Source organism: Capricornis sumatraensis, chromosome 9 (genome assembly GCF_032405125.1).
Source record: "Capricornis sumatraensis isolate serow.1 chromosome 9, serow.2, whole genome shotgun sequence".
Lineage (NCBI taxonomy): Eukaryota > Metazoa > Chordata > Mammalia > Artiodactyla > Bovidae > Capricornis > Capricornis sumatraensis.
The window spans coordinates 59,069,442-59,078,655 of record NC_091077.1 but is presented as its reverse complement, the minus strand read 5'-3'; the positions used below and the strand labels follow the sequence as shown (position 1 = coordinate 59,078,655).

Genomic DNA, 9,214 nt, shown 5'->3' with positions numbered 1-9,214 from the left:
TTACCTGAATTGGGAAGATAGAGCAGAGAGGAGAGAGACCAAATTGGCTGTAGCCTGTTGGGACCACAGCCCTGGAGAGTTGGACAGAAAGCACATCAGATTACTGATGTGTGCTTGTGTGTGAGGAAACTACCCAGGGCTAAGAAATAACTGCCAGAGAGGATTAGTGATAACAGAGCCTGGTCGCATACAGGGCTGGTAATGGTGCTTGCTTCTATTAGCCAGACCAGAAAGCCTTATAATCCACGCTGCCTTGAGTAGAGTCCTCCACAGTGTCTTGCCTCAGTAATGAGAAGTAATTAGCCCACTTAATGAATACTGCACTGACCCCATCTAACTCTAAAAAGCAAAATTTCAGAGGATCATAGTATTTCCAAGTAACTGAGCTATATCTCAAACAAAGCTAAGAATAATTCTGAAAATACCAAAGTATTTAGAACCAAGAAATGTAAAATTCATATGTCTAATATCCTATTACCTATAACAAGAAGAGAAGTGGCCAACTCAGAATGGACACAGATAATAGAATTAGAAGATAAAGTCATAAAAATAGTTATTGTAACTGCATACCAGATATTTTAAAAGTTATAAACATGGAAGATATAAATCAAACTTGTGGAGATAAAAATTAAAATGAGATGAAAAAGGTACAGAATGGTATTAATTGCAGATCGATGACTACAGAAGAAAAGATTTATGAACATGAAATCAAAGCAATAGTGTTGGAAAATAATCCTGCCTGGAGTTCTTGGTGTTCCTGTATAGCCCAGGAGTCAGAGCAGTAGAAACTGATACTCTGTAAAGGTAGAGACTCTCTGATTTTCCCCAGAGCTATTTGCTTTTCCTATTTAAAAGATGACAGACCTAAGGTGATTGCTTCCTTTTTACTGGGCCCATGTGTCCCCATGTAATCACCATGGTAGTTAAGGTCAGAGAGCCAACAGACATATAAATAATCTGGTAATAATCTTATAGGATATTCAGAGTCAAAAGAGATACTGTTTTCAGGGCCAATAGGGAGCAAGCTGCTGAGGGAAAGAGAGTGTATAGTAGTCTTTTTTCTGTATTAAGTGTGTATGTGTGTCTGTGTGAAAGAGAGAGAGGCAGATAGAGAGAAAGAATTGAACCCAAAGAACAATGTCCCCATATGTTTCAGAGGTTAAAATGTGTCAAGAGAACTTAAGAAAAGACCAATGATCAATGGGACATTCATGGATACTATTAACGTAGACCTCCTTCTATGAAGAAAAGAGAGGGGTGGTAAAATTATAGGGCCCTGCCTACCTAAGCCAGACGTGCATGAATGACTCTGCTTCAAGGCTGAGTCTGAAAGTGAGATTGTTTAATGTGGAAAGGAGGCAACAGGAATGGCCACGAAGAGCACAACACCCCATTTTTCCTATTAATTTTTTTTTAATGCCAAAGAAATATGGAAGAAATTTCTGTTGTGTTCTTGGGAAACAACCAGGAGCCTTCACATAGATTACCCCGTGGTTTACAGTATCAGAGATCTGATTGAGCTCCATGTTTGTTATTGACCTTTGGCTCAAATGTTCATTGTGTTCTGCTTCTGAGACTTGAGACACAGATCTGGCACCCAAGTTAAATGAGACTTTCAGAAATGTTTATTTATTATGGTGAATATGGAAGGCAATGAATCAATGAGGGGAGAGGTCTAAAGAAGAACTCTAACTATCTGATATAAGCTCAGTGGGAGCAGTTTTCTGTCGCTAAGAACACATGCAAGGAGGGGTGAGTTGCAGGAAAAGGATTTTCTCAATGGAAAGAAAATGAAAATTCTTCTTTTCACTTCCAAGTCCAATGCAACTAGCATTGCCCATCATGTAGAAATCTAATTTTCCCCCGAGATTTCCTAAAGAAAGAATCAGAATAAGTATTTTATTAATAGAATTTTCAGAACTATAAAAATACTTATAAAATTATCTGTCACCCTTATTTTATATTTGAGGAAACTAAAAGCATAAAGGATATTGTCTACAGACAAAATCCAGGTTATTGGATTCCCTACTCTGTTATATTCCCATCATGCTAAGATGCCACTGAAGACATTATGCCCTATACTATAATTTCTCTGAAAATAAGTTATTTAATCAGGCCTGAGCTTGTGATATATGAGGCGTATCAGTCTTCAACTTATTCTATCAATACTCTTATACTTGGGCTGAATTCCTCATTAGTGGGGATGGCCTAGAGTTTACATATTCCTGCCATTGCCCTTTGTGAAAATTGCAAAATTAGTATTGAATAGAAGCCTCCAGTCTGATGCCATGGGAAGAGTTTTTCTCCCTGAAAACTGGACTGTCTTACACAGAGATCAATTCTGAAGCCCCACGTTTTATGAGAACTCAGAGTCTAATCACTGCTAATCATGTCCCATAAATCCAAAGACTGAACACTGACTCTTTACCGAAGGACCCAAACTTTATGGTCACCTTATCCTAGCTCAGAATTTCAGACACATGAGATTGAAGATATGTGAAAGAAGGAAACTACAACTTATCTTAAAACCAAAGTATTTCAAGGACTCAAAGGGATATTTGAAGCTTCAAGTGAAAATAAATCTATCAGTTGGCTTATGGGAATGTGAGGGCTGAGAGAAGAGCCCAGCAAACACTCCTGAGTACAGTGAGTCTGCTTTCTACTCAAGTGGGCTTTGTGTTACCACATGTTCTCCTGAGTGGGGGCTGATTATTATCTGAGCATACTGGAGCAAATTCCTGGCTTCATAGCTGTTGTACTTCGTAGAAGAGGTTGATAGTAATTGCCTTGGACTAAGCTTTTTGTTGTTCTTTTCTCCCAGTAGTACTCACATACTCTCAACACACAAGATGCATGGGTTGTCATAGGTTATCAAATTATTGCCACAGATGGGTTGATATAAACCAGGACAGGGGTTCACTGTTCCCTGGAACCAACTGAAGTCTACTTTCTTATATGGACATTTCACCTGAAATTGAGTTGAAAAGAATGATACAATTAGAATCATACTCATAGAGACCTCTGGACTTTACTAGGAAAATTTAAACGTGGGATTGTAACCCAGTCAGACAGCAGCTCTCCAGCTCCACTTTCACAAAGCAAGCAGACGAAAACCTAGGTACGTCCTTTCAGCTAACAACGTCATCCCCTCCTTGTCAGGATCTTCTGAAAGGAACAGAGAAAGGAGGCCTGCTGTATATGGGAAATGAAAGAGTGTGTAAACAGGACAGATTTGGGCAATTTAGCTTCTCAGTTCAGTTACTCAGTCATGTCTAACTCTTTGCAACCCTATTGACTGCAGTATGCCAGGCTTCCCCGTCCATTACCAACTTCTGCAGCTTGCTCAAACTCATGTCCTTCGAATTTGGTGATGCCATCCAACCATCTCATCCTCTGTCATCCCCTTGTCCTTTTGCCTTCAATCTTAGCCAGTATCAGGGTCTTTTCTAATGAGTCATTTCTTCATATCAGGTGGCCAAAGTATTGGAGTTTCAGCTTCAGCATCAGTCCTTCCAATGAATATTCAGGACTGATTTCCTTTAGGATGGACTGGTTTGATCTCCTTGCAGTCCAAGGGACTCTTAAGAGTCTTCTCCAACACCACAGTTCAAAAGCATCAGTTCTTTGGTACTCAGCTTTCTTTATGGTGCAGCTCTCACATCCATACATGACTACTAGAAAAACCATAGCTTTGACGAGACAGACCTTTGTTGACAAAGTAATATCTCTGCTTTTCAATATGCTGTCTAGGTTGGTCAAAACTTTCCTTCCAAGGAGCAAGCGTCTTTTCATTTCATGACGACAGTCACCATCTGCAGTGATTTTGGAGCCCCCCAAAATTAAGTCTATTACTTTTTCCATTGTTTTCCCATCTATTTGCCATGAAGTGATGGGACCAGATGCCATAATCTTCATTTTCTGAATGTTGAGTTTAAAGCCAACTTTTTCACTTTCCTCTTTCACTTTCATCAAGAGGCTTTTTAGTTCTTCTTTCCTTTCTGCCATCAGGTGGTGTCATCTGCATATCTGAGATTATTGATATTTCTCCCAGAAATCTTGATTCCAGTTTGTGCTTCATCCAGCCCAGCATTATGCATGATGTACTCTGCATACAAGTTAAAAAAGCAGGGTGACAATATACAGCCTTGACACACTCTTTTTCCAATTTGGAACCAGTCTGTTGTTCCATGTCCAGTTCTAACTGTTGCTTCTTGACCTGCACACAGAATCCTGTCATTCAGTTCAGTTCAGTCGCTCAGTCGTGTCCGACTCTCTGTGACCCCATGAATTGCAGCACGCCAGGCCTCCCTGTCCATCACCAACTCCCAGAGTTCTCTCAGACTCACATCCATCGAGTCCGTGATGCCATCCAGCCATCTCGTCCTCTGTCGTCCCCTTCTCCTCCTGCCCCCAATCCCTCCCGGCATCAGAGTCTTTTCCAATGAGTCAACTCTTCACATCAGGTGGCCAAAGTACTAGAGCTTCAGCTTTAGCATCATTCCCTCCAAAGAATTCACAGGGCTGATCTCCTTCAGAATGGACTGGTTGGATCTCCTTGCAGTCCAAGGGACTCGCAAGAGTCTTCTCCAACACTACAGTTCAAAAGCATCAATTCTTCGGCGCTCAGCCTTCTTCACAGTCCAACTCTCACATCCATACATGACTACTGGGAAAACCATAGCCTTGACTAGACAGACCTTAGTCGGCAAAGTAATGTCTCTGCTTTTGAATATGCTGTCTAGGTTGATCATAACTTTTCTTCCAAGGAATAAACGTCTTTTAATTTCATGGCTGCAGTCACCATCTGCAGTGATTTTGGAGCCCAGAAAAATAAAGTCTGATACTGTTTCCACTGTTTCATTAAGCTCTTTTAATTGCATTTCGCTGCATGTAAAGAATTTCTTCTTAGTATGGGCTGAAAGACCCTATGGATCTGTCACCTTCTGACTTTTCCAACATTGCCTTGTACCACCTTGCTCTTTGCCATTCCCCTGGGTTTTTTTTTGTTTTTTTTTGTTTTTTTTAGCTTCAAATGCTCCATAACCCCTCCATCTCAGAGTCTTGTGGTTTGTCACAACCACCCCATCAAATGTATTCTCTTTTTTCTTGAACCTAAACTGATTCTAGGGCTTCCCAGGTGGCTCATTGGTAAGGAATTTGCCCACCAATTCAGGAGATGCAGGTTAGATCCCTGGGTTGGGAAGATCCCCCGGAGAAGGAAATGGCAACTGACTCCAGTATTCTTACTTGGGGAAATCCCATCAACAAAGGAGCCTGGCAGGCTATAGTCCATGGGGTTGCAAAGAGTCAGACACAACCAAACAAGAACAAACTCATTCTACCTTCAGAGCTCAGATTATGACCTACTTTCTCAGAGATATTTCTCAAAATACAATTCCAACTTTCCATTTTCCTTAATACCTCTAATCAGTGTACAATAAAGCATTTGTATAATTATTTGACTAACTGCACACCGCAAAGAACTGTAAGTCCATAACGGTTAAGTCTGTGTCTGATTAGGCTAATCTTTATGTAAGCAGCACATATATTGGCACTTAATCATTGCCCTTAAATATGTGCAAAGTAAATAAGATATAAAATAGTTCAAACAGAATGAATATAATCAAATAATAGCAAGAGTAGCTAGTACCATCTGTAAATACAGCTTTTTTTTCCTGTTTACAGTAGGATGTGTATGTTCCTCCTATTCTAAAGAGAATACGAGCCTGTTCATGGTGCACAGACTATGCACTCATCTGTTGTGCAATGGTGAAGCCGCTCCTTCACTCTGTTCCAACCTCACAAGTCTCCAGTGACTCAAGGAGGTAAATCCTCCTCACTGCTCTCTGCCTGGGTGACTCCTTTTCTCCGTTCACATCTGATATCCCCATGCCCAAGAAGCCTTCACTGATCACATTGCTGACTGTAGTATCTCTACTTTCAATAGATATTCTCTGTTGTACCATCCTATTTTATTTACAAAATTTACTACAAATAACAGTCCTTCTCTTTCTGTTTTCTGGCTATTTGTAAGCTTCATGAGAGAAGAGAATATGTCTTTTTCCCCTCAGTATTGTATCCTAGGGCACAGCACAGATGATAAATATTTCTTAAAGAAACTAAGAAAGAATGAGTAAGTTTATTTTTGTTTGTAAATTGATGGACAAGTGAAGGACTATTCTTACCAGCAACCTTCAGAAGAGGAAAACTCTAAGACTGAACTCTGTGAGACTAAAGTGTAAATCCTGGACTGATTCTACAGACTCTTTGGCTGGACTTACAGCTCCTGACAGGTTCAGCACTCTGATCTATGGGTCCCCTGAAGGCTAAGCTGCCCTCAAAGCATCTTTGTCACCAGTCAAGTCATGAATTTTTAAGAAGTAAAATTTAAAATGTACTAGTGAGGCTAAAGCTTGAAGTGCAAATGCTCTCAAAATGAAGGAGTACAGGAACACTAATCCACGTCAGAAAACCAAAACAATCTTTCATTTCTCCATTTCCCCCATTTATTAAGTAAGCACTTATTTTTACCTCACAATATATTCAGTGCTCAGAAGTATAGCTGAAAATGAAAAAGGTACCTCCATCACTTTGCCCTCATATAAGTTGGAAACAGAATCTGAGGCTGTGTTCAGAGATAGGCTGTTCCTTCACATATCCTCAGTCTATATCTCAGGGTTGCCGTTTGCCATTCACAACTAGGCATTCTCTGCAGCTTATAGGGCAGTTAGGAGCATACTCTTCATCCCACTGCAGTCCCCTCCAGAGAAGAAACCATGCAATGCTCAAGTCTGTGGGTGTGTAAGAACCTGCCATGCCCCCTGGCAACTGCCTGCGCCCACAAGCATTTTCCAGGCACCGCGGAGGGTTCCGCAGTGTACCTGTGACCAAGTCTCAGCTTGGGTCCAGCTGGGATTACTCTCCTGTGGGCTCCTCTACCTACAGCACCTGCCGCTTTCATGTGTCTGAACCTTGAAGAACATCACTTGCTCAGTAAAGTTCTAAGACAGTAATGCCAAAGAAAACTCAGATTCGAGTTTCATTCCTAGGAAATTTGGAAGAAGATTACCTTAATATTTCCATGTGGTGGCCACCAGCGTGGAGGGCCTGAAACCATAACAAATGAAAATAGTTACAGAATCTAGTGTCTGATAAGTCATAGAGCCTTAATATGTTGACAGAATATAGTTCTAATGGAGTACCAAGAAAGCTTGCAACAATGAAAACATTGTTTCATTTGTACATATCTTCATTCATTTTCTTAAAATGTGGGATAACTCTTTTACTCCTGGTAGATAATCAGCAGAGGGCTCTACAGACGCATCACTACCAGTCCAGTGTACCAGATAATTGCTTTGATTAACTAATTAGTCTGGGTTTGAGAAGGTTCAGAGCTGACAGCCAGTATATGAAAAGAAATTAAGAAATGCTAGAAAAATTTTTATAATTATCTATGTTTAATTGATTGATCGCTTTATAATAGTGGTTTGATTTCTGTCATACATCAACAGAAATAAATCATAGGTGTACATCTGTTCCCTCCCTCTTGAATCTCCCTGCCACCTCTCACCCTTCCCCACCCCTCTAGGTTATTACAGGGTCCCAGTTTGAATTCCCTGAGTTGTACAGCAAATCTCCATTGGCTGTCTGTTTACATATGGTAATGTACATGCTCCCATGCTGCTCTCTCCATTCATCTCACCCTCTCCTTATGCTCCCCTGCCCTTGTCCATAAGTCTGTTCTCTATGTCTGCGTCTCCATTAGTAAAGTAGTAAGGTTGCTCAGTCATGCCCGACTCTTTGCGACCCCGTGGATTGTAGCCCACCAGGCTCCTCTGTCCATGGGATTCTCCAGGCAAGAATACTGGAGTGGGTTGCCATTTCCTTCTCCAGGGGATCTTCCCAACCCAGGGATTGAACCCAGGTCTCCCACATTGCAGGCAGACGCTTTAACCTCTGAGCCACCAGGGAAGAACCATCTCCATTACTACCCTGCAAATAGGCTCATCAGTACCATCTTTATAGATTCCATATACATGTGTTAATGTACGATATTTGCTTTTCTCTTTCTGACTTATTTCACTCTCTCTAATAGGCTCTGGGTTCATCACTTCATTAGAACTGACTCAGATGCATTTCTTTTAATGACTGAGTAGTATTCTGTTGTGTGTACACACACACACACACATACATACATACATACATATGTATACATATATACATATATATATATATATACCACAGCTTCTTTATCCATTCATCTGTCAAGGGGCATTTAGGTTCCTTCCATGTTCTAGCTGCTGTAAATAATAGTGCTACAGTGAACACTGAGGTACATTTGTCTTTTTCCGTTTTGGTTTCCTCAAGGCATATGCCTAGAAGTGGTCTTACTGGGTTGTATGGTGATTCTATCCCTAGATTATTTTAAAAAGAATCTCCATACTGTCTTCTATAGTGACTGTATCAATTCACATTCCCACCAGCAGTGTAGGAATGTTCCCTTTTCTCCACACCCTCTCCAGTACTTGTTCTTTGTGGATTTTTTAAATGATGGCCATTCTGGCCAATGTGAAGTGATATCTCACTGTAGTTTTGATTTGTATTTCTCTAATAATGTGTGATGTTGACCATCTCATGTGTATATTAGCCATCTCTGTGTCTTCTTTGGAGAAATGTCTGTTTAGGTTTTTTGCCACTTTTCGATTGAGTTGTTTGTTTTTCTGGCATTGTATGAACTGCTTGTATATTTTGGAAGTTAATCCTTTGTCAGTTGTTTCATTTGCTAATATTTTCTCCCATTCTGAGAGTTGTCTTTTCACCTTGCTTATAGCTTCCTTTGCTGTGCAAAAGCTTTTAAGTTTAATTAGGTCCCACTTGTTTATCTTTGTTTTTATTTCTATTATTCTAGGAGGTGGGTCATAAAGAACCTTGCTATGATTTATATCATACAGTGTTCTGCCTATATTTTCATCTAAGAGTTTTATAGTTTCTGGTCTTATGTTTAGGTCTTTAATCCATTTCAAGTTTATCTTTGTGTGTGATATTAGGAAATTTCAAGAAATGCTGGAATTTTAAAGAGATCTTTTAACCCCTTCCCATTATCTTATAAATTGCCCAAGAATTCATGACAGATATGGGAAAAAACTAAGCTCTTCAATCCTTGAAGCCAGATTTCCCCACATGACTTCTCTAAAAAGGACACAAAAGTTAATTA

The 9,214-nt window shown here is 40.1% G+C and overlaps 1 protein-coding gene across 1 annotated transcript; it reads right to left on the bottom strand.

The window, feature by feature from the left end:
* Positions 1-1,827: 1,827 nt before the first annotated feature.
* SPINK14 (serine peptidase inhibitor Kazal type 14 (putative)) lies at positions 1,828-7,117 on the bottom strand. Its single transcript, XM_068981110.1, has 3 exons — positions 7,070-7,117; positions 2,832-2,968; positions 1,828-1,873 (listed from the first exon to the last, which is right to left on the bottom strand). Exons 1-3 carry the CDS (start codon positions 7,115-7,117, stop codon positions 1,828-1,830), a joined length of 231 nt encoding a protein of 76 aa, XP_068837211.1.
* Positions 7,118-9,214: the final 2,097 nt, after the last annotated feature.

Excerpts from the sequence above, each read along its gene's own strand:
- SPINK14 (XM_068981110.1), bottom strand. The coding sequence starts at position 7,117 with ATGGTTTCAGGCCCTCCACGCTGGTGGCCACCACATGGAAATATTAAG. Across the intron at positions 2,969-7,069 it reads CACCACATGGAAATATTAAG|GTGAAATGTCCATATAAGAA; the intron begins GTAATCTTCTTC and ends ACTCAATTTCAG. Across the intron at positions 1,874-2,831 it reads ATCTTGTGTGTTGAGAGTAT|GAAATCTCGGGGGAAAATTA; the intron begins GTGAGTACTACT and ends TTCTTTCTTTAG.